At 37.0% G+C, this 25,062-nt stretch overlaps 2 protein-coding genes across 8 annotated transcripts in view; one reads left to right on the top strand and one right to left on the bottom strand.

The window, feature by feature from the left end:
* LOC145291998 (uncharacterized) overlaps window positions 1–14,104 on the bottom strand; it is a 130,686-nt gene extending 116,582 nt beyond the window's left edge. For 2 of the 6 annotated variants that reach the window (XR_013869527.1, XR_013869528.1), the window contains exon 1: window positions 9,491–9,582. The gene's annotated coding sequence lies outside the window, so the exon portion shown is untranslated. Of the gene's footprint in view, window positions 1–9,490; window positions 9,590–13,937 lie in introns of those variants that run through there. The other 4 variants (XR_013869529.1, XR_013869525.1, XR_013869526.1 and 1 more) reach the window with 4 other exon arrangements.
* Window positions 1–25,062, top strand: part of LOC145291997 (ferroportin-like) — a 260,890-nt gene that overhangs the window by 58,664 nt on the left and 177,164 nt on the right. The window contains exons 1-2 of one of the 2 annotated variants that reach the window (XM_080137973.1): window positions 9,910–10,084; window positions 23,034–23,101. In XM_080137973.1, coding sequence (XP_079994099.1) covers window positions 9,910–10,084; window positions 23,034–23,101 — 243 coding nt within the window. Of the gene's footprint in view, window positions 1–9,909; window positions 10,085–23,033; window positions 23,102–25,062 lie in introns of those variants that run through there. The other variant, XM_080137974.1, reaches the window with a different exon arrangement.

Raw genomic sequence — 25,062 nt, 5'->3', positions numbered from 1 at the left:
AAGAAGATGCCAGTTGCATTTGCAAGCAAGATAATGTCAGGCCCAGAAACTTGATACTCAAATGAAAGAAATGTTAACCATTGTTTTTAGCTTGGATAGATTTCACCATTATGTGTGGGTCACAAAATAAGCATCCACACAAATCAGAAGTTATTAAAGTCAACATCGCTAAAGAATTATGATCATGATCATCTCCAAGACTTTTGAGAATACTATTGAAAGCAGAAAGATCTGATTTCATAGTGAAATATACCCCAGGAAAATATTCCCCAGGAAAAACAGTACCAATTGCAGATTTCCTATCATGAGTATTATTACCTAGACTTAGCAACCACATTGAAGAAATTGACCTCAATGTCCACAGTATAACTTACTTTAATTTTTCACCAACCAGAATAGAAAATGTCAGAGTTAAAACTTGTAAATATGGTAATGTTTGGCTGGCTTACCAATTGAGTTAACCGTCCAAGCTATCTCTTACTATTTTGCACTTTAGAAATGACACTGGGGTTCAAGATGATAATTAGCTTAAGAGCAATAAAGTCATAATAACAACAAAGAGGTATATTAGAAGAACTTCCTGCATCACATGAAGGAGTTGAGAAAACCAGATAAAGGGCAAAGTTATATACTGGGTAGGGATGAATAAATATATTGAGGATAGGGTGCTTAATTGTCACACCTGCCAAAATTATCAGGCGAGTATCCCGCCGAATTGATGCGCCAGCATGAAACCCCTACTTACTTTGAAATTATGTCAGCACAGATTTATTCTCAATGGCTGGGAAAAAATATCTTCTTGTGGCGGGCCAGTACAGCTGAAGTTCATTGGTATGACACCTTCACTCCAGCTCATTATCCGTCATCAAAAGCATAAAATTTGAAGTCTTTTCCAGATCTTACATACACAAGATGTGTATAGTCGGATAGAGGAATCAGTATGAAAACAAATATCAGTGTGTATAAGGCATGTGCTCTGACTTGTCCACTGTATGACTCAGAAACATGAACTACATACCGAAGACATCTCAAAGTTTTGGAGAGTTTTCATAAAAAGTGCATCCATAAAATACTGAGCATCAGTCTTTTACTCCTGATACTGCTGTCCTTGAACCACCCAACAACTGTAGCATAGAAATGTGGATCGTCAAAAATCAAATGTGTTGGACTAATTACTTAGTGAGGATGAAAAATGGAAGGATACCAAACAATTGCTTTATGGTGAGTTTTCCTTAGAGATTGCAGCATAAACCTTTGTTTCAAGGTGCACAGAAGAATAATCTTAAGTTGGTGAAAATTGGTGTGGAAAATAGGAAGTTTAAACTCTGGATCAAAATCATTAGAGAAAAGTACTTATAGAAGGATGTAAAAAGTTTGAAAACAAACGTGTTAAGTATACAGTATTGAAACGTGCTCTTAGAAAACATGATATTTCAGTCATATAGTGACTGAAATACTGATTATATGTCTGGCATTCTATCGGATGCCCCATCCCTATAAAAACAAAACGATTAAAGAATTAAAACACAAGAGAAAAAGTAATTTCCCTCCTTTACTCTTTTGCTTGCTGATAAATCTGTTAAGTAAACTATTTAATAAAAGTTGATGTTCCTACAACCTAATCCAAAGCCACCAATAAGACCCCCCCCCCTAATCAACCACCTACTTTTTACAAATGACCTCAAGCTAAGGTTACAATCAGGATTCGGTTCTGGGGTTCGGGAAGCAGTGAGTCACTCGCTCGACAACAGCACGTTTCTACCCTCTTTTTTCCAATCGACCACACCTGACCTCGTGCCACCAATGTCACACTGCACAATCTGAACGTCAGCAACACGAAATACTTTTCAAGAGAAGATGTTCACAACTCTTTTCTTTTTGTGTCATCCAGGGAATTTTTCCCAGCTTTTATATCCTTGTATTAAAAAAAAAAAAAAAAAAAAAAATCGTGCAAACCTTTTACCACTGGCAACGCCCGCTTCAGAGAGTGAAAGAAGAAGAGAATGGCCACTGCGTCTATTTATAGACTAGAGATTATGGGAAGAGTATGCAAATAACTTTGGACGGTTTTGTCCTATAAAAAGCCTGTATTTGGGAGAGAGGGTGTCTTTTTTGTTTGGCAGAAGCAATTGCTGTCGGAAGTGCATTGGACTGCAGGATTGAAGAGTGAAGATTGAGTTGTGGGGTCATTGTATTTAACCACAAGCTATTTCGGCTCAGAACAGATCATGGAATCTGGGATGTTGAGATTGGGAAAAGATGTGATACCACCTTTTAGTGGAGAAGGTGATGTAGTCGGATGGATAAAGAAAGTAAAACTGGTGGCTAAGCTTCAACATGTGCCAGACCTTGCCAGTTTTATTCCACTTTTTTTGCAGGGAGATGCACTCGCTCTCTATCTTGAGATGAATAATGCAGAACAAGAAGATGCAGAACTGATAGAGATGAGACTCATGACCGCCTTCACTGAGGGGCCTTTTGAGGCATACGAAAAACTGCAACGATTCAAGTGGACAGGAGAATCGGTGGATGTTTATGCTAATAAAAGAGTGCGTGGAGGAGAATGGACGATGTCCAACTAATATGAATATACTGACTTTGAAATATTTATTTTCACAAAATATGAAAATGTTACATTTGGAACAAATAAGGCACAAGGCCATCAAAAGTATGGGAAATAGGTGTTGTTGGTCACCATTGGGCGAAAGTGATAAAAAGTGTCTATTCTTCTTTTAACTGGAATCTTCTCAATAACCGCAATAGTGGACCTTAAGTCTGCCTACCTGCAACTACATGTGGCAAAGGAACTATGGCAGTACCAGCTGGTCTGTTATAAAGGAAAAACCTATTGCCTAACATGATTAGGATTCGGACTTAATGTCGCACCAAAGATTATGGCAGCCATTTTAAAAACAGTATTAAACAAAGGAAGTAGGACGAAAGAGGCCACTGATTACTACATTGATGATATAATGGTAGACGTAACGAAAATATCGACACAGGAAGTTGTGGAACATTTGAAGGGGTTTGGGTTAGCAGTAAAATCTCTGGAATCCCTGGACGGAGGAGTGGCACTGGGCCTTAAGCTTATGAAAAATAAGATGGGTGCACTAATGTTCAGGAGAGGCAACGAGATCCCAGAGATGGGAGGAGAAATTAGTAGGCGGGAGCTATTTTCGATCTGTGGTAAATTATTGGGGCACTATCCAATTGCTGGATGGCTGCGATTAGCATGCAGTTATGTGAAAAGAAGAGCAAATGGAATGGATTGGGAAGAAAAAGTTGATTGCAAAACCATGAAAGTGATGCAGGAGGTTCTAGCTGAGGTGAAAAAAGAAGACCCTGTTAATGGCGCTTGGATCATACCTGAAGTGAGCACAGGAGTCGTGTGGTGTGATGCAAGCAATGTTGCAACTGGCGTAGTTGTCGAGATTGGCGGTGTGGTGGCAGAAGATGCAACTTGGCTGAGGAAAAGTGATGGCTTTAATCACATTAACATAGCTGAATTAGATGCTGTTCTAAAGGGTGTCAATTTAGCTATCAAATGGAGACTGACAAATATTGAAATAAGAACTGATTCAGCCACTGTACTCAGTTGGGTGAACTCTACTGTGGAGGAGAGTGGCAGAATACGAATAAAGGGTGCCGGAGAAGTGATAATAAAGCGGAGATTAGGGATGCTTAGAGAGTTGATGTCTGAATTGAAACTGCAAATAAAAGCAGTGTTTGTGCCTTCTGAAAGAAACAAGGCAGATGCGCTAACACGGATAAAAAAACAGTGGTTGATTGAGAAAGAAGAGGCGCCGATATGCTGTCTTGGAATTGGAGAAATTAAAGAGTTGCATGACATGCATCACATGGGAATGGAGAGAACATTATATTTGGTGAGGCAAGTGGATCCGAATGTAAAACGGGAAGAAATTCAGATGATAGTAAAGAACTGTGTTCGGTGTCAATCGATCGATCCTGCCCCAAATATACATAATCCTGGGGAAATTGGAGTTTTAACGAACTGGACGAGACTAGCTATTGACATAGCACACTACCGAGGGGGAGCGTACTTATCAATAATTGATTGTGGGCCAAGTAGACTGGCGATATGGAAGGAACTGCGAGTGGAAGCCGCATCTGCAGTTGCAACTGAATTAGAAAAGGTGATGCTTGAACGAGGTCTAGTAAGGGAGGTGATAATGGACAATGGCACTGTTTTTCGCTCAGAAATCTTTCAGACGATGCTAAAAAAATGGAAGATTAAAAGTTATTACAGGGCAGCCTACAGACCTGGAGGAAATGGCATTGTGGAGCGACATCATCGGACCGTGAAAGCAATAGCTGAGAGAGGAAGAATATCGCCTGAAGAGGCCACATTTTGGTACAACATGTCCCCTAAGGTCGGGCAAAGAGATGACACAGTACCACATAGAGCAATCTTTAATTACGAATGGAGGCATCCTAGAGACATGTCACCGGAAATTAATGATCAAGGACCAGCCAGAATCCAAATAGGAGAAGAAGTTTGAGTGAAACCGCCTAATGCCTGATGCACAACGCAGTGGGGAAGAGGAGTGATAACAGGAGTGCAATCCCCAAACAACTTAAGTGTCAATGGAATGCCACGACATGTTTTAGATTTAAGGCGTGTGGTCCATTTAGGTGATGAGGATGGTGGTACTGAGCCAGGGAGTGATGAAGATGAACCGGTGCCGATGCAGAGACTGCAAAGAGAACGCAATGCGCCGATATGGACACGGGATTATGAGATGTGAATGATCTTTAATGATCATGGGGGCGTGTAGTAAAAAAAAAAAAAAAAAAATCGTGCAAACCTTTTACCACTGGCAACGCCCGCTTCAGAGAGTAAAAGAAGAAGAGAATGGCCACTGCGTCTATTTATAGACTAGAGATCATGGGAAGAGTATGCAAATAACTTTGGACGGTTTTGTCCTATAAACAGCCTGTATTTGGGAGAGAGGGTGTCTTTTTTGTTTGGCAGAAGCAATTGCTGTCAGAAGTGCATTGGACTGCAGGATTGAAGAGTGAAGATTGAGTTGTGGGGTCATTGTATTTTACCACAATCCTCCTATCTAGAAAAAAAAGGAAGAGACAGGAAAAAAAAATAGCTTCTCCCATCATGCCCTACCTTCCCAAGATGCCCTTTTTGTATATAAATTAGCTAGCCATCCTTTCCTTCTTCTTTCCCAAAGAGCGATGCAGAAGATACGCCCGGTACGTTTTTTTTTCTAACCAGATACCCGACAGTATGCCAGTTCAGATGTTGACTTAAGTAAACATTTACAGATTTTACATGCATTTTCTAAAGATATTGGAATGAAATTTGGTTTGGAAAAATGTGCAAACTGCTCCGTCTAAGCTTAGAGGAAGGTCCTAACAGAAAACATAGTTTGATTACTGGACTGACATCAAAGACCGAAAAGAATAGGAATAGTAAAAATACCTTGGGATAAAAAACCGCAATTTAATCCGACATGAAATGAGAGAAAAAAATAAGCAGAAAATATGTACACCATGTACAAAAAATTTGCAAAACGCAGCTTAATAAATATAAAATCTGCATAAATTAAAATATCATATTTTAGCATATTTTACAATCGGGCCATGCCGGGTGACCACTGCTATATATTGGGTATAAACACTGGGCGATCTGCTAGTGTGTGTGTGTGCGCGCATGTGTGTGTGTGCGTGTGTGTGTATATATATATATATATATATATATATATATATATATATATATATATATATATAAATTTTATTGTGGTTAACGAGTATCAAATTAGTCTATTTCCATAACCCAATTGATGAGTGTTTTAGCAAAAACTCAGAGTAGGTTCAATAGAGACATCATTTATTTAGGTTGTTAAAAGCTCTGTGCTCGTGATTAGAGCACTTTTTTTTGGGTAACTCTTTTTCTAAAACTAGTTTCTTTGACTCTGTTTATTCATTTGGATGGATTCAGTGAATTGATCTGACATGCAGCTCTTTTCACTTCAAATACAATATGCAGGAGGTAAACGACAAATTGGTAGTAATTTCAATCCGCAATTTAGGTTATTTAAAGTGGCATTATCTATCTGAAAAGCATAATATTTCAGTCATACGGTGACTAAAATAGTGGGTAAATGTCTGGCATTCTATTAGATGCCACATCCCCATAAAAACAAAGCGATTGGAGAAAAACTTATTTTTCTCCTTTGATCCACTCAGTAAACTACTTAATAAAAGTCGATGTGCCTACAACCTAAGCAACAAGTTGCTGTACTTTTTGGAGCCTGATGTTTCAGATTAACCAATTGAAAATACAAAAAAAATGAGTACCAGTGTAGAATTCAACTATAGAATAGTTATTGCTGAATTATTCCATGCCTGGCATAAGCCGTCTGACATTATCAGTGACACCGGGTATTCTCCTAGGAATTTTTATTGTGTTGTAGTAAACTTAAGGGAAAATAAAGACACCCGAAAGAAAGCTCACAGTTCGAGAAGTGATAAAATCCGCATCAGAAGGTTTCTCGGTGGCTTGAAATGGTCCATCACAGTCAATGGCTGAACTGGCGAAAAAGCATAATATGACTAAAATGACCATTTCTAATGCAGTCCGGATAGATCTTGGGATGAAGTCATATTGCAGACGACATTGTAACATTCTTACAGCAAAATCTAAAACCATTCATAAAGAAAGAAGCCCTTTGCTACTCAATCACCTGAAACACCATGGTTAGTACCGTATGCATTTTTGTGGACAAGAAAAAGTTTGTGGTAGACAAAGATCCCAACCGCAGAAATTTGAGAGTTATCAACGTTGACCCTTCTGGTGTTCCTCCAGTCATGCCTTTGCCATGGTGTTTAGAGCTGTTGCCAGCGATGGTGAAATCATGCTCCTTCATTCCATTGAAGTGGACCTAAAAATCAATTCAGCGGAATATCTGAAGATTCTGGAGGAATTACTCTGGATTAAGAAGAACTATGATCCCAAGAAAGTGATGTTCATCCAAGACTCTACACCTGCTAATGGATCAAAAACAGATTTTAGTGAAGAGAAAGTTGACGCTTTTTGTGCCCTCAAATATCTGGCCATCTAGCTCACCAGATTTGAACCCCTATGACTATTGATTATGGAGTGATGTTGAGAAAGTCTCTAATGCTCATCTCATAGAAGTGGCCCTCCTAAAGACCTCCATAAGGCGAGCATTCCATGCTATCAAGAAAGAGTCAATTGTCAAGACCTGTTATACTTTCAGGACTCGCATTCAGCAAGTTGTGGGTACATAGAATAAACTTTTTGTATTTGTATTTAATCAAACAGTTAAATAAACATAAAACAGTTAAATAAACATAAAACAGTTAAATAAACATAAAACAGTTAAATAAACATAAAACAGTTAAATAAACATAAAACAGTTAAATAAACATAAAACAGTTAAATAAACATAAAACAGTTAAATAAACATAAAACAGTTAAATAAACATAAAACAGTTAAATAAACATAAAACAGTTAAATAAACATAAAACAGTTAAATAAACATAAAACAGTTAAATAAACACACATCTTTTACTGTCCCTTTTTTATCAAGGTTTAAAGTTTGAGATCTCAAACTGCCAATTTATCGTTTACGCTCTGTATATATGAAGAAAGATGCATAATAGTATAAATATATGTATTATGTAGATAATTACTATTTCAAGTATGTATGTATAATATTATAAAGTAATATATTACGTGTATATATTTTTAGTATTTACCTCAACAGTGCTCAATATATGAGTAAAACATAGTCATAGTATGAAAATATATGATAGAAAGTAAGCTATAAAGAAATATATATATATATATATATATATATATATATTAACACAGCTTTAATATACAACAACAACAAAATAAACAGAAAAGGGCAGGGGTCAAAAGTGAATCATATTAAGTCCCTGAAGCCACTCATTATTAGGAAAATTTTAATAACTTAACATGAATTGTTTCTAGAGTTTTAAGATAAAATGACAAATGTGAATCATTTATGACAGACAAATATAACTATAGCCCACATTACAAGCCTTCATATGTATCAGCTGTGATACAAAATTTATGATGATCGGTTAATATGTTTCGGTGTGAATTCTCTGTATATACATATATAAGTCTATAAACACAGACAATGTCAAAACATTGTTAATTCACTGCCCGCACAGCAGCAGCTGAATAGCACAACGGTTAGAAGCTCCAATTGTCATATGGGCAGTCAGCTTTCGATCCGGGCTTGAGGTAGTTGCTTGTCTAGCCGCACTGATGAGCTGTGAAACAGCGAAACAGTACTGTAACAGACTTGAAAACATCTTGTTACTCTTAGACATGATTTCTAATATACCATGAGCAAAATATACCATGAGCAAAATGATACCATGAACAAAATGATACCATGAGCAAAATGATACCATGAGCAAAATGATACCATGAACAAAATGATACCATGAGCAAAATGATACCATGAGCAAAATGATACCATGAACAAAATGATACCATGAGCATTGACAAAGAAGAAAAACAGATGCAGCCATTATATTCAATTGAGTTATGGTCTTTGTTGTGTTTTCTACTTAGGAATAAATAAATATATGATTGAATATTTATATATCAACACGGCTGTAGGGAAACGTGTGACTTACCTAACTAGCACGTGTGCATAATTCAACGGGTCGGTCGTGGAACGAAATGAATGAAGAAGAAAGAAACAAAAATGGCTGCCTTATCTCTTTACATGCCTGCAATATTACCACCTGATATGCGGATGAGATGCTCCTGGTTGGAGATGAAAGAGGGTTGATTTTCAGAGAAGCGGTTCATTTTGAAGTTGGATTTTGAAAAAGTAAGTTCGATCAACAGAAGTGCTTTTGCAGTTGAGAGAAGGGGCGTTACGTATACAGAAGTTTGGAAGTTAGAAGTTTGGACAATAGTGTCAAACTTAACCAGGAAATTGTTGATGTGAAGGGCAGAAGAAATAACACGTGCGTTATTTAATTTCATAATACAAAACTTTATTACAGAAAAGAATAAGGACATAGTTCACATTTTTTCTTCTTGCAAAATTGAAAAACGGTAAAAACTAGAGAAAATATATTTATATTTGTTCCAATTAATGTTGCATGTGAATGTTAAGCTAAGGAGCTTGAATGATGAGCTTTCAGGTGGAGTTATTTGTCATGGCAATCGGTGGTTAAGAGGGTTTTTTTGTAGTTGTAAAGAGGAAAGAAGCATTAAATGTTACCTTTCATTTACAATCTCATTCCATTTTTATTGATATGGTTACATAAAACATACAAGAGGTCAATGGCAAAGGTCACATGAAAAGAAAAAAAATTCTAAACATTTTATGATGATTTGTTACTATTTCATTTTGACCTTCAATGATTTTATGCCAATTTAATTTTAATAAAAAAATGAATGAAAATTTGAAGAAAATGTTTTTCAGTTTGACTCACCTGAATCGACCGTGTTTAGTTTTTCGTCTGTAGCCGTCAATGTTTTTTAGAGCCAAACTTTTCTGTGTTTCCTATCAATGCATACCGAGGCTTCCTCACCTAAATCAGATAATTAAATGTTATATTCTATTTAAATACAAGAATTTAAAATTATAATCCAAATAAACTATAAATGTCTTGTTTTACTGTTAGATAGGTTAGTAATTAATTGTTACTGCGCACAGCATTATAATGACTGAAAGGTTTGTTGTGTGAGAGTTCGTCTTATCTGATTGGATCGCCTAATTAAATAAGTGTTATATACTACTTTGTCCTCTTTTAAATGCGAGATAATCAGTCGATCTTTCGAGCATAGAAAATATCAAGGATTTCATTCACTTGTTTACCAGACTATTTGCTTGTAATTTTGGCTAAGGATCATGGATATCCCTAACAGCTCCTCAAGTTCAGCTCCTGTACTTTTAGTGTCGGTGATACCTATTGCAGATGTCCATATTCCGGATGGAAAAATCACTGAGTCTCTAGATTCTCTTGCTTCGAAACCAACCAGCCAAACTTCTACTGCTAATTTAATTTCGACCCAACCCTGGTACAGTAAGTGTTACTCTTGCTAGTCTAACAAAAATCAGAAACGTAAAATTTACAATGTTTTAATCAATTTTTTTAAACAGAAGTCTTTCAAACAGTGCAATATTTTCGCTATGTTAATTAAAAACATGTTAAATAAATACGTTTTTAATCAAAACAGTAAAAATATCGCAATTAATAACTAAAGTGCACAGATTGGTTTGTTATTCATTTAAATATAATTTTTTTTTTCAGATTATAAAGAAAACGCGTTTGTATGCATTCAATTTTTAGCAAGGTGATTTATTAAAAAAAAAATTTTTGTGGAAGTTTAACATCAAATATTTTGCCCACTTGATGTTTTGGTTTGTCTTTGCTAAATTATTCCTCCTTTTTCGAAACGCCTTTCCAGGATTTGAAACAACAGCATCATCTTATCGCATAATCACATAAGAATCTGAAACAGCTAAAAATGCTTAACAGATTTATAATTTTTTTTTTATAATTATCGAAGAATTTGTTGTTTAGTAATCTAATGATTTTTTAATCTAAAATTAATGTAACAATTTTGATAATATGGTGTGAAAATCCTCAGAAAATTGCAGATCATTTTATGGTAAACTTATCTGCATATTAATTAAAAGAGTCAGTTTAAAAATATATTCAGAAAATGTAATCTTTAATTAATCGTAATTTTATGTTTTAAACAAAATAACGGTTTATAGGAGGAAATCAGGTGGAATGTGTTGTATATGTCTGACAAGAAATTTATAGGCGGTAGATGGAATATATATATATTTATCGGGCTAGGTAGGATGTGTCATATATGTTTGCAAAATATGGGTTTTCATTTTCTTGAGAACAATATTTGCTTTATATAATTGCTGAAAACAAATGTTAATGCTATATTTTGATTTCTTTTTATTTTCATTCAGTTTTTCATTATTTTATTTTTTATTGAATTGTGCGTCTGATGTACAACGTGCTTCAAATGCTAAAAAATCTTTAAAATTTTAGTATTTGTTTTTTCAAGCATTTTTGTTATCTAATTGTTTGTTTTTCTTTATATAAATTCATCATTCCTAGTTCTACTGGTTCGGAGATCTTGTTGGTGCGGAAGTATTTTCTTGTTGAACAAATTTTCGTTATTGGCATTCATAATACGCATGATATTTGTATAAAAATAGATAATTTCAAAATTATATTTTATACATTTTTCCAACTCTACCAATGTTTTTTCTTATTTTTGTGTCTACCTCTTGTGGAATCTGAACCCTTGCTTATCTAGGTATCTGTCAAAAATAACCTCAATCGATATTGATATTTTTTATCATATCAATGATTAAAAAAATATCAGTCTATACACATTTTGTTTCAATTCTATCTATTTCAAAAATTTTTTTTTAAACTTCTTACTTTTTACATTTGATCCTTGGTGAGTTATTCTCGGACATCATTGTCTAATCTCCAATTTACATTTTAAATCTGGTATGAGACCTCACTACAACATAACATTTTGACCATTTCTTACTCTAAAGAAACAAGATGTTATATAAAACGAGGAATTTTTCTTCTTTTAATTTTTCAAGATAGAAAAGTTTCAAGTATTTATTTTTTTCAAGAAATAAATATATAAATTTACTAGTTGGTAGCCCGACATTACTCAGTTGTGCAACACACTTAAACATGAGATTTTAATTTATGCCAATTGCATATGAATTATTATAGAATCATTCCTCTATTGATTATTGTATATTATGAGGAATAATTTGCCCAGTGGACCAATTCACACACAAAAAAAAATAAATAAATAAATAAATAAAAAAAAATAAATAAATAAATAAATAATAATGATAATGTCGTTCATCAAATTCCATATGTGTTTGTTTACAATATCACGTCAGCTGATATTTGGGCTTGATGATGAATGCCCTGGAAAGGCACTTCCAATTAATGTTTAGTTTTAAAATATGCAAGCAAAGAAATGATTTGTGGCGATTTTAAATGATACCTCTTCTTTTATCATAAATGGAACTCATTAATCAGAAAAAATTAAAATGAAATGGTGAGATACACCCGGGCTTGAACAGGGGATCATTCGATCTATAGTCGAATGCTCTGCCACTAAACTATATCTCCAGATTATAATAAATCTGTTTTTTGTTTTTTTTCAAAGAAGAAATAATTTACTACGATTTTATTATCCTTGATCAGTGTAAAGTAAAATATTCCCCCGTAAAAATTCTTTTTTATCTTTAAGAGAGAAAAGCTATTTTTAAGATCGTATTTTTTCGATTTTTGATACTTATCAGGTGAATTTCTGCACAAAACATATCTAAGAACACTGCCAAGCATATAAATTAGCTTTGTGTGACATTTTCAAAGGATAGACTCAGCTGTTTCGGCACCTATGAGAAAGGAACTCGCAGATCCCCCCCCCCACACACACAAAGTGACTTTTATATAATAGTAGAGTAGCTATGCATGTACATTGTACAGCTTTTGCATCAACTCTATAATGCAACAGGCACTAGAAAGCATGGTAGACTAAGGAAGAGACTTGGCTTGAGTGCATAAGAATGTATTTGATTGCATGCAGCATAACTTATATGATCCTGTGAAGAGCAGACAGGTTGTATACTCAGAATTCAGAGCATCTGCAGCATCTTAAATACAAAAAGAATAAGAAGTAGAAGAATTTATTGTAAAAGTAAAAATTGTTTTAGATTTTTTAAGACAAATTTTCTGAGATCAAGTCAGTTTTGTTAACATTTCACATTTCAAAAGTTAAACATAAGCATAAGCATTTTCAAATCGACTTTGTCTCAGAATTGCATTTTCTTTTCTTTTTATCAATTTTTGAGTGCTCTTTCATTGAAATGTACTTGCACGGAATAAAATGTGTGAAATAAACTCTCCCCCAAAATCCTCAAATAAGAACACTTTAGATTTAATCAAATAATAAGTTCAATAAGGAAAAGCTATGTAAACAAGTTTTTATACAGGGAAATGGGGGGGGGGGTCACCCACTGAATTAGTCACATTTTTTTTATCTCCTCACCTATTTGAATTAAAGTGCTTTTATCTAAGAATTCTTTTTGGAGGGGTGGCAGGGGTTATTTCATACATGCAAGGTCATTTCCAAGTTATGTTGTTTTTTTTTTTTCAGAGTTATCTTTGTTTTTCTTCGTTTATAATGTGAGATCACCACTAAAGAATTAAAATATTTGATATTCTATTTCAAGTTTGACAAAACGTAAGCAGAGAAATTAAATGCTTCTTTGTGCACATGGTGGATTGCTAAAATTCATAATTGGTAGTATAGGCATATGTCGGAAAGTAAAAGACGAGGGGATAAAAGACATTTAATTCTGAGAAATTACATCTCAATTTAAAAAAATGGATGAAAGTGAGAGATAATTTTTCTAGTAGTAAAAAAAACTCATATAGTGTTAAAGGAACACATCATTTTGATGACGTCATCTTTCAGTTACGTCAACTTTTGTATAAGTAAAACTTGGGAAGAATAAATTATCAAATTCAAAGGACGACTCCATAATGTAACTGACAACAGTAAGAAAAGCAAAATTGTCATATTTTCTTTCAGTGTTCGCCTTCTGGATACCAGACTGTTTTAGCCATTGTGACTGAGGGTGCAAAGCAATAGCAGATAAAATCGCTGATGTGATGACACTTCGAACTTTGATATTGACCAATCTTAAGTAAGGTAGAATGGACGAATTGTTAAGGCAAATTAAATACAGCCTTAAAAAAAAATAGAGGTCGCTCATACTACTGCTCCAAGGGGTGGGATGGGGGGAGAGCAGGGTCATATTAAATTCACATATGAATGAAAATATTCTTTTGTAAACTGTCTTACCATTCAAGTTGACCGAGAAAAATAGTATTAGTAAGCTGTCATCCAGATGTAACACAGAATGGTGGCATTTGAAATTTGATATCTACTATTTGTATGTGATCATACTATAGGAATACATTTCCTCATGGGCAGCACACACACATTTCAATAATTCCTCCACAAAGACAACAAAGGTTAATTACTCTCATAAACTTACACTACAAGTTGTAAATGAGGCTTTTATTCAAACTTATGGCTAGAGGTGCCTATCATTAAATTTAGGATTATGACGAGTTTTTACACACGTTTTTATTTGTAGAAATAAAGAAAAAGCATAATGAGTGCTGATTTTTTTAGTCAAATATGGTCTTCTCATGGATGTTCCAACATTTCTGATGAACTAATATAACATTACTGGCATTCATTTTCAACTTCATCCTGCTATGCTGTGGCCAACCTGTAGGATATTCTTATTTGTTGAAAACTTAATGAAACTTTCCTTCCACCACAAAGAAATCATAACCACACTCAGTCACTCATCACATCAACACTAGCAGGCCCTGCTGTATAATCACACTCAGGAGCTGGCACCAGAAAAATCGAGTTTAGCCAAATGATTGAACTGGGCATTATCTGTGATGTTCATCAAAGAAGTGGTTTGTGCTGCTGTACAAATGATAAATAAATCCAAACTCACATCGGAGACGTTCTTCTGTCTTGCAGGCTGAGAAGAAAGAAAAATCAAATGATCGAAGATAGTCTCTGTGGTCTTTTAAAGCCCTTGATCTCGCACAGTTCTTGCATGGTCACATGACACACCTGCTAATGTGGCATGCTGGACATGATAAAAGCAGGTCGTTGGAAGGATTAGTACAGGGTTCAGACCTGCATACCTTGAACAGTGCTCTATGTCTCATCAGACGTTTTGATACAACCTGTGTAGTGAAATTTGCTTTGCATCTCGTTAGACCTTTTCTTTTATGTTTTGCTACGAGCTATTTCGGACATTTTCCAATCAAGTTGTATCGATAAAGATAATTAATTAAAATAAATAATTTAAATAATTAAAAGATAATGATTGAATCGAAGTTTGATTTGAAGCTGATACTCGAATTTGACAGGTCCATGTCTGTTGTTGACTGGGTCAAAATGGTCGAGTTGACATGCAACCTTTGTGAAGTAAAGAGGATACACATGGTGATTCCCTTGAGATTGGCTGGAGGCGCCTTGAGTGTATATCAACAACTTAGTGCTACCGAGGAGACTGACTTGCACTGTACAAGGCATTTGCTATGGATCCGTGTCTGGTTTATGAGAAATTCACTTTGAGGAGACTCCTGCCAGGAGAAACTGTGGATGTTTTTTTTGCAGAGCTGGAAAAACTTGCAATTCTGTTTGGTAGTGGAGTGTGGCTGGCCTTCCAACCAGTGTAAAGCAACTGCTGAGAGCCTCCACCAGCATTTCAGCAATGCCTATAGAACACTTGCTGGAACACGCTCGAGCCATCATAAGAGATAGGGAGGACATAGGGGAACCAGTTGTGATGGCAGCACAGACAGCCCAGAATAGTACGGGGGAGACTCCTAGTCTAAGCCTCATGACTCCACTATGGCCGGCAGGGTCATTTTTGCGAAAAGTTGCACTGACAGGGGACGGGGACGCGCACGCTGTTTTCAATGTAGTGGTATTGGACACTTAGCCCCTAACTACTGTGGAGCTGGAATCGTACAAATTCATATGAACTCCGGTGTGGCCACAGAAATCAATGTGTTGCTGACGCAAGGGGATTTGCTGGGGTTTGACTTATTATTGCTAGGATATGATGCCATCAAGGCATTGAGGGAGTTGTCATTGAACGAGATGGGAGCGTGCACTTTTTGGAAGCCCCAGTGGTCCACATCGATTGGCCTGATTTCAAGGTAGACTATGACCATCGACAGAAGGCCTGGACTGCATCATGGAAGTGGACTGAAAGAAGGGTGTCAACCGAACTTAAGAATGGCATTGCAGACAATCCCATACCTGACGAGGCTCGTGACGAATACGAGCAAGAGCTTGAGGTGTTGGTCTGAGATGGATGGTTGATCCCCTACCCTGACGACAAGCTTGGACCTCCCAAAGATCTGATACTCTTAATGGTGGTAATTCAGCATAAGAAGTTGAAAGTGAGACCGATGCTGGACTACTGTGAACTCAACAAATATATTGAGGCTCACACTACTGATGCTGATGTATGCACCAGCTAATTGAGAGAATGGCGCCAGAAATGCTTTAATGTGTCAATATTAAATTTGCGGAAGGCCTTTTTGCATGTGCAAGTGGGTGCGATGTTGTGGCCGTTCTAGACAATGTAGTTCCGGGGTCAGAGGTATTGCGTGAGGTGACTCTGCTTTGGTCTGATTTGAACAGATCATGAAGACTATTGCGAATGCGGTACTGTCCCAGGAAAAGACAATTGAGGACGCAACATCAGCCGACATTGATGATGTGTACGTCAATGAGGATATACAGTCTGCATCACGTGTCAGAGAAAAATTAGTTTGGAATGAACTGCAAGGATTCTGAACATCTAAAAGATGGAGCACGCATATTGAGATTGGAAAGCTGTGAGGAAGGAGGCACCCCAAGATGGAGGCATGGCAGTGGAGTTCCAGGCATGATGTACCTGATGATGCTTTCCTAACTCTAATAATAACGGAAACTCTGGAGAGAGTGAATGAAAAGGCCCCTGTTCGTGGGGAATGGTGTGTCGATGGTGACGATGTGAATGTGTGGGTCGACCCCAGTTCATTGGCATTGGGAATCTCATTAGAGCAAAGAGCAAACGTGTTTGAGAATGCATGTTAGCTGTGACCCATAAGTGATGCTCAGCACATCAATCTGGCGAAGTTGGACACTGTTGTAAAAGGCATAAATCTGGCACTGCAATGGCAGTCAAAAACTTGCACCTGTACACAGATTCTCTCTGTGTCTACTACTTGGCGTCTTACACACAGGACGAGCAAGAAGTGTATAAAGAAATAATTTTGGGTTTTCCTTTTGATAAATAATGCTCTCTCTGTTCAATCCTTTGCAGCCATTGTCCAGGGCTTCTCTCATTACCAGTGATAGACTTCGGTCATCTAAACACTATATTAATTCCGCAAAGACAGTTGTGTTCTTTTCAATGAAGTCGGGGTCGTTTCTGTTTTCAGATTATGTTTGAAGTACTTTGTGTAGCTTTTGGATTTGTAGATATCCTAGAAATTTAACTTGCCACAATTCGAATTTTGATTCAGATCCATCGAAATAAAGATGCATGCTGGGCCCATAATCTCTAGAAGTGTAAGCCATGTTTAGTTTCAGAACAGTTTCCGATAGTTCGTTGTTCTAAACAAGTCTTGAGAGGTGACTGGTTTGCAGTAGACAGAACAGTTTCCGATGGTTCGTTGTTACACACAAGTCCTGAGAGGTGACTGGTTTGCAGTAGACAGTTCGACAGAGCAAAATATTCTTCCTGTGTTGAGACAGAAAAAAAACATGCAAAATTGCTACAGAAAAGGTTTAATATTTATGGAGCAATTCTGGTTTCTGATTGGTTGGTAGCAGAACGTGAATTAATTCGATTCGTCAGTTCCTAGCAGCATCGTTTATAAATAGAATCGCCCGACTGTGTGGGATCATACCCCATTATACATCCAAAATATTGCAACTAATCTGTACTAAGGCAGCCAGTGAAATGTTGATCCGGCATAGACTAGACATGCTGAAGAGTCTGGTCTCTGAGTATGGGCTATCAGTGAGCATAATGCTGGTAGCATCACACTGTAATTGTGCTGACCAATTAACACGTGTGCCTCACAAATGGTATGAAGGCATGAACATGGGCATGGAGCACACTGTTCGATCTTGTGTAGTTACAATTGACATGATGAGTCCATGCCAAATAAAGGAGACTCATGCACAGAGCAGACATCCAGGTATCAAGAGGACCCTGTATTTTGGGAGGCACATGGACCCGGCAGTGACAAAAGCAGATGTCAGGCAGATTGTCAAGCACTGTGAGATATGCCAGTCTGTTGATCCTGCACCAGAGCAATGGCAGAAAGGGCGATTGGAAGTTAAGGATGTATGGCAACGTGTGGTGATGGATATCACCCATTACAGTGGGAAGCCCTTTTTAACTCTTATTGTTTGTGGACCTATGTGTTTTGTGGTGTGGCGACAAATGACACGACCAGACTCAGCAAATGTTGTTCACCATTTATTGTCCATCTTTTCTGAACAAGGTGCTCCGGAAGAGGTCATGATGGACAGCAATGCCGTTTTTTGCAGCCAATAAGTCTAACAATTGTTAGATGAATGGGGCATCCAACTACGATTGTGATGTGCTCATGTGTCATCAGGGAATGGCATTGCTGGAAGGAGCCATCGCAGGATTAAGAGAATTGCTGACAGAAAGTAACATATTGGTATAACATCACACAAAAGGATGGGAAGTTGCCTGCAACAGTGCCTGCCAATACTATACACACATACCATGCGTGTAAAAGGAATTGACACTACACAGCCAATCGATGAGGGAACACACAACAGATATGGGATAGGGGATCCAGTCTGGGTGAGACCCCCAGGAAACCGGTGCACCACCAAGTTCAAATGAGGACAAATATCTGGAGTGATCAGCCAACAGTCAGTCCTAGTTGATGGAGCCCCACACCATGTGCATGACCTTTGCCCGGCTGCCGAGATACATCATACAACTCCAGAGGAAAGTCATGACTTATCTAGTGATGAACTGCTGACAAACGCAATCAGTGAACCCACTCCGCTAGAGTTCGTCTGACGAGGCAGAATCGGAACCAGAGCCATAACTAGAACTAGTACCGGAATCAGAGATGATAAATATGCCCCTTCTCAGAAGTGAGCGGAATAAAAGACCAACCCCGCAATGCACTCTGTGTTATCATGAGATTAAGGGGGAGTGTGATATTCATCAAAGAAGCCAGCAGCGACGCATTTGTATTTTGTGTGGCTATACAAACAAATAATCAACACTCACATCGGAGACGTTCTTTTGTCCTGCGGGCTGAGAAGAAAGAAAAATCAAATGATCCAAGATGGCGTCTGTGATCTTTTAAAGTCTTTGTTCTCACATGGTCACATGACATAGCTGCTAATGAAGCATGCTGGACATGATAAAAGCAGGACGCTGGAAGGAGTTGGCAGAGGGTTCAGACCTGCATACCTTGAACAGTGCTCTATGTCTCATCAGACTTTTTGAGACAACCTGTGTAGTGAAATTTGCTTTGTGTTTCATTAGACCTCTTCTTTTCTGTTTTGCTAACATTATCTGTCCATTGAAAGGTAATTGTGCCTTTCCACTACATACTACCAAAAGAGTGATGGCATTTGGCAAGCATGATTTATTGACCACATATTTCATCGCCTCAATTTTGTTTGAACCTATGTAGATATCATCGTTACCACCAGTTACTCTTATGGTGACATGCAGAGCTTGTATTTGTGCATGTGGAAAACTTTGAGATTGCAATCAACCCAGTTCAATTAGAATTTGGAAAACTTTGAGATTGCAATCAACCCAGTTCAATTAGAATTTGGAAAACTTTGAGATTGCAATCAACCCAGTTCAATTAGAATTTGGAAAACTTTGAGATTGCAATCAACCCAGTTCAATTAGAATTTGGAAAACTTTGAGATTGCAATCAACCCAGTTCAATTAGAATTTGGAAAACTTTGAGATTGCAATCAACCCAGTTCAATTAGAATTTGGAAAACTTTGAGATTGCAATCAACCCAGTTCAATTAGAATTTGGAAAACTTTGAGATTGCAATCAACCCAGTTCAATTAGAATTTGGAAAACTTTGAGATTGCAATCAACCCAGTTCAATTAGAATTTGGAAAACTTTGAGATTGCAATCAACCCAGTTCAATTAGAATTTGGAAAATCAGAAGTGATTTTCCTGGGTTACTACTTCTGTTTTGTTGGAATTTGCCCAGCTCCTTCTGAAGTGGAAGCTAATATTTCATAATTCCTAACACCGGATTACATGAGAAATCTGAAACTGTTTTTATTCATGACTAGCAGGGAAACCCGACGTTGCCTGGGATTGAATGATGATCTACAAATATTTCACACTCATATTTTTTATTGTCATCGAAATCCATGAAATCACCCGGGAGAAAGCTTCACATACCTTCATGCAGTAACTTAGTTCAAAATATATATTATTCTACATTGCACTCTAGAGAACCTACTGTTTCTTTTATAAAATTATTTTATATAAACTGCTTTCCAGTTAATGGAAAAAAAGCATTAAGAAATTTACGTGTGGGGTTTGAACCTAAAGACCAAATCATGAAAAAAACAAAACAAAAAAAAAACACACGCTAGTGGTTGATGGGCAGAAATTAGGAGCTCTCAGTATTTATGCTGGAGTCCCTCGGGGGTCCATTTTGGGCCCAACTCTCTTCCTGATCACATCCTTACATCATTCGTAGACATTTATGCTGACGACACTACCATCTATGGTAGCACATCAAAGACTGTAAATGACCAAGTTCTCTCTGATTCTCTCTCCTCTGATCTTGAGCATGTGATACAATGGTGAAAGGGGTGGCTGGTTACTTTTATGCATCTAAAATCAAGCTTCTGTCTCTACACCAACTATGCTCTGATGCCAATCTGGCATCAGTTGAAATGAATGGCTCTCAACTTGTGGAGGCTTCATGTTTTGACAAGCTTCTGGGCTTGACCTTTACTCCTGATCTTAAATGGAACACGTATATCAAATCCATTGTCAAGGTTGCTGGAAAAATAGTGGGATCTTTCTACCACTCCAGTAGATATCTCACTTCTGATGCAATTCTCTACCTATATAAGAGCCAGGTACGGCCAACGATGGAGTACTGTTGCCACATCTGGGCAGGAGCTGCTAGAAGCAGCTTAACCTACCTCGACAGAGTTCAAAATAGACTTTATAGCTTAGTGGGGGATGTCCTTTTCTCTTCCCTGCAACAGCTTTCCCACAGAAGAGACATTGCGAGCCTGTCTCTGCATTATTGTTATTTTCATGGTAAGTGCTCAGCAGAGCTTCAATCTATGGTCCTCTAACTTTCACGAAAAACACTTGTCTGGCCAAAACCACTATCAATAATTTTCTACGCTCTTTATCTGTGCCTAAAACTAAACGTAGATTCCATGAACAAAGCTTCTTTCTTAGAACTGCACGCCTGTGGAATTCTCTTCCAATTGCCTGCTTTCCAGCTGACTACAATCTGATTGTCTTCAAGTCCAACATAAACAAGTTCTTGATGAACCGTCCCCCTAAATAATCCAATTTACAAAATTCCCACTACTTATGTTTACTATGCTATAATCACATTGACGAATGTATACCCATTAACCCTTATCCTCGAGTGGCCTCCAGGCCCGGATAAGTAGTGATTCCTGTGAAAAAAAACAAAAAAACTTACCCACAGTAGAATTTTCATGGCCCATTGTTCTATCATTGTTGCTAAGTGACAACATGGAAAAAATGGCTTTACCGATGAAAGATAATTTAAAATAACGGTTTCGATTATCGATTATCGGTAATTATCGGGAGTATTCTGAGACAAAACTTAACTAAGATCACTCCCAGACTTATACACTAAAGTTCTGTAAAATTTAAATCTGTTCAGCCGTTTCGGAATCTATAAGGAACGAACTCATACACGCACACACACAAAGCTGCATTCATATAATTATAGAGATAATTTCTTATTATAGATTTCTACTCAAGTGTACACAGATTTTGATGGGTATCCTGTTTTGGACAAAGATCAGCAATTTGATTTAGAATTATTTTGCCAACAAATAAAACAAAAAAGTGAGGACTTATGTGTATCATCCTGAATGGTTTGCTGGAACGATTCCATTGCATACTCAAGTCAGCTTCAAAAGCCATGACAAACCAATTCAAATTGGCTGGAATTCCTACTTTTAGTTCTTCTCAGAATCCGCATGATAGTGAAGAATGACATGAAGTCTTCAGACGATATATGGTACAACACTCAATCTACCTGAACAGTTCTTTCTGTATTCTTTACAAAAACCTACACATGTCACCTCTTTGGTGGATCAGTTTACCACAGGATGACAAACCTAGCATATAACTATTTAGTGTAGACCCAGAAGTTTACATGTATGCCTAAACTTAACAGATGTGCACGTCTGTTTAATTTAGGCATACATGTAAACTTCTGGGTCTAGGCTAAATGGCTATCTATAGGTTTGTCATCCTGTGGTAAACTGATCCACCAAAGAGGTGAGATTACCTTTAACGTTTTTATTGTATATTATATTATTATGTGGTTGTAGATGTAAAATCTATCACAAAATTCACATAGAAGGGTTATCTTTAGGATTGAAAATAATTGTTAATGCTTGATGGTCGGTCATTATAAGAAAGTTCTTTCCATAAAAGTAAAAGTAAAACTTTTTGCAAGACCATACAATTGCCAGGACTTCTTTTTCTAATGGACAATACCGGCGTTCACCTTTGGTTAGAGTCCTGGGTGCATAGCTCATGTGGATAAGTATCCCTTGTTTGTTTTGGCAAGGTTTTTTATTTTTAACATTTATTTATGTATTTCTGGCAGAAAGTATTGTTTTAACTTATATTATTTATGTGTTTGTCCTCATCTTGTTTGTTCACAAAGTTTCGACTATTTCACTCACCAACATTCTTTAGACATCTTTTATCATAGCTAGTATGCACAGAATGTTAATAAGTACAGTACAACAAAAGATGTCTGGAGAAGATTGGAGAATACACCGGCCAAAGCAGTACACTAGTCTGTCTGTTTTATGGCATATAAATCCATTTTGGATTATAGAATGCCAAAGTGCCATACCCGTACAAATGAATAACTGTAACCGATTCATTGAAACAAGTTGCCCATAGCCAGGGAGTTTTGAATATTTAACACTTATACATGTCACTGTGATAATGTCAATCACAATTCTTCATCTAAAAGATTTTTACTCATATTTAAACATGATACAAATATACACTTTTACAATCTCATTTGCATATTTTGAAATTTAATTAACAAAACTTTTTTTTTTTCAGGTTCTCCCAAATCCTGTTTATCAAACATATCTTTTATTGTGTATTGCAGTCATGCTCTTTCAAATTGGGTGAGTTATTTTTGTTTCTTTTCTTTTCATCTTTTTAATGATGGTCAGCTTGTTTAACAAACAATCGACCACACTTTATGATTGTTTGTATGCGTTGGTCAAAACAGCTGCGGTGTATGTATACTCAAGAGAATTTGAGAAAGAATCACTCGAATATCCCAAAGACAAACAATGACTCTTCCTTCTTTACGTTATCTTTATTTGCTCATAGAATCATTGTATAGTACGTCCACAGAAAATGCTAAATGTGATGTCTGTAGCAGTCACAAATAAAGGCCTATTTTCTCTTGTGATTCAACGCTCCTCCCCTCACTGAGTGATTCGGCCACACGTGGACCATTCAGCTGGTGGGGTATATTGATTCATCTATCCCCTCACAAATTTCTTCAGCCCGTTTTGGGAACTACGGTCAGCCAACAGAGGGAACTCAATCATCAGTGAATCTAGACAGCTCTCCCTTCTCTCTCATCCCTGTCCACTCAACAGTGCAGCATCAACTGTTTTTACAGAAACAACTGCTGCCAACTCGGGACTCCCCAGAGAACAGTTGCCTGACTGACACAGCCAAAGAAGTTTTCATTTCTTTTTTCTTCTGTAGGGAAAATCGTATCTTACTTGGCTAGCATGTGTGTGTGCTTCAAAGAGTCGGTGGTGTAACAAAAAAAATGAAAGAAAGAAAAACTAAAATGGTGACACCCAATTGGTTTTATGGTTGGTAGTCACTTGAGCAATGCAGACTGTCGCTGTTTCTATGCAAATGTGACAGGTAAATAAAAACGGGCGAGTTGGAAGAAGGTGTGCTATATATGTAGTAGTGTGTAAGTCATCTTGAAAAAGTTTTGGAGTTGGAAGTTTTGACAACAGTGTGTCAAATTTACACGAGAAATTGTTAGTTTAATCATATCTTCAAGCTGAACACTATCCAACTTTCTATACTTTCAAATAAAAGCTTCAGTTGTTTGTTTTCAAAAGAAGTTTGTTATTCAGTTTATGCTCCGTGTTAGAAAACTACATTATTTTATTATGGGTACCAATCCCCTAAACACTCTCTCGACAGATCACAAACCAGTGTTCTCACTAATTAGTAGTCAACTTAGAAACCAACTTTTCCTCCAATCTTTTACCAGTGTCATTCTTATTTATGTTTCCAAGACAAAAGTCAATCGTTTACTAAGTTATTCTTTTGGAAGAGTTGCACTGATCCTTTCAAAAACCTGATGACTGATTTAATGAACCCAGTTAAATTTGATCTCTCTGCACATACACTAAGACATCGTGGACAAGATGAACATTGATTTTTCTTCATGTAAGTGATTGCTTGCTAAAACAATGTCTCAACCGGACAAACTAAGAAGGATGCTAGAATGATGGTGCAATAGCCAACCATATTTCGCCTGATCTGACATTATTTAAGCAAAGAGAAATCTCAGATGACTGGAAGCAATACTGGTATGAAAGGCATTGAACTGGAATCATTTTCAGAGTTTTCTTCTTGTAGTCTTGAGAGTTTAGTGTGCACTATCGTCAAGATTGCACATTTATTCACTGAGTGTGCAACATTAAAGGGCATATTTAAAATTAGCAGTACCTGCTAACCAGTGTTGCCTGGTGGAAGCGTGTCCCCCTCCTTGTAAAAAAGTAAACTGTTGTTGTTTTTATTGTTGCTGCTACTGCTGCTCACCCCCCGAACATCCTTATGTTATGAATGGCTTTAGAAATAGATACCTCCAACTCCTCATGGTAAGAACGGCTATCAGAATGTCAAGAACGGGTGGAGAGAGGTTGTGTAGTAAGGGTATTGAGCAACCCCCAACTGTAAAAAAAAAAAATATATAAAAATAGCAGCGATTGGAAAAAGAAAAAAATTAGACCCAGTAGGCAGCCCGGGTGGAGAGAGGTGAAAAAAAAATCATCCATTTAGCTGTTGAAGTTGTGGTAATGTTGACTTATCGGCCTCCACG

This window comes from Euprymna scolopes, chromosome 13 (genome assembly GCF_053919585.1).
Source record: "Euprymna scolopes isolate OS-2025 chromosome 13, ASM5391958v1, whole genome shotgun sequence".
Classification (NCBI taxonomy): Eukaryota; Metazoa; Mollusca; class Cephalopoda; order Sepiida; family Sepiolidae; genus Euprymna; species Euprymna scolopes.
The sequence above is the reverse complement of the archived record's forward strand: the minus strand, read 5'-3'. Positions and strand labels throughout refer to the sequence as shown.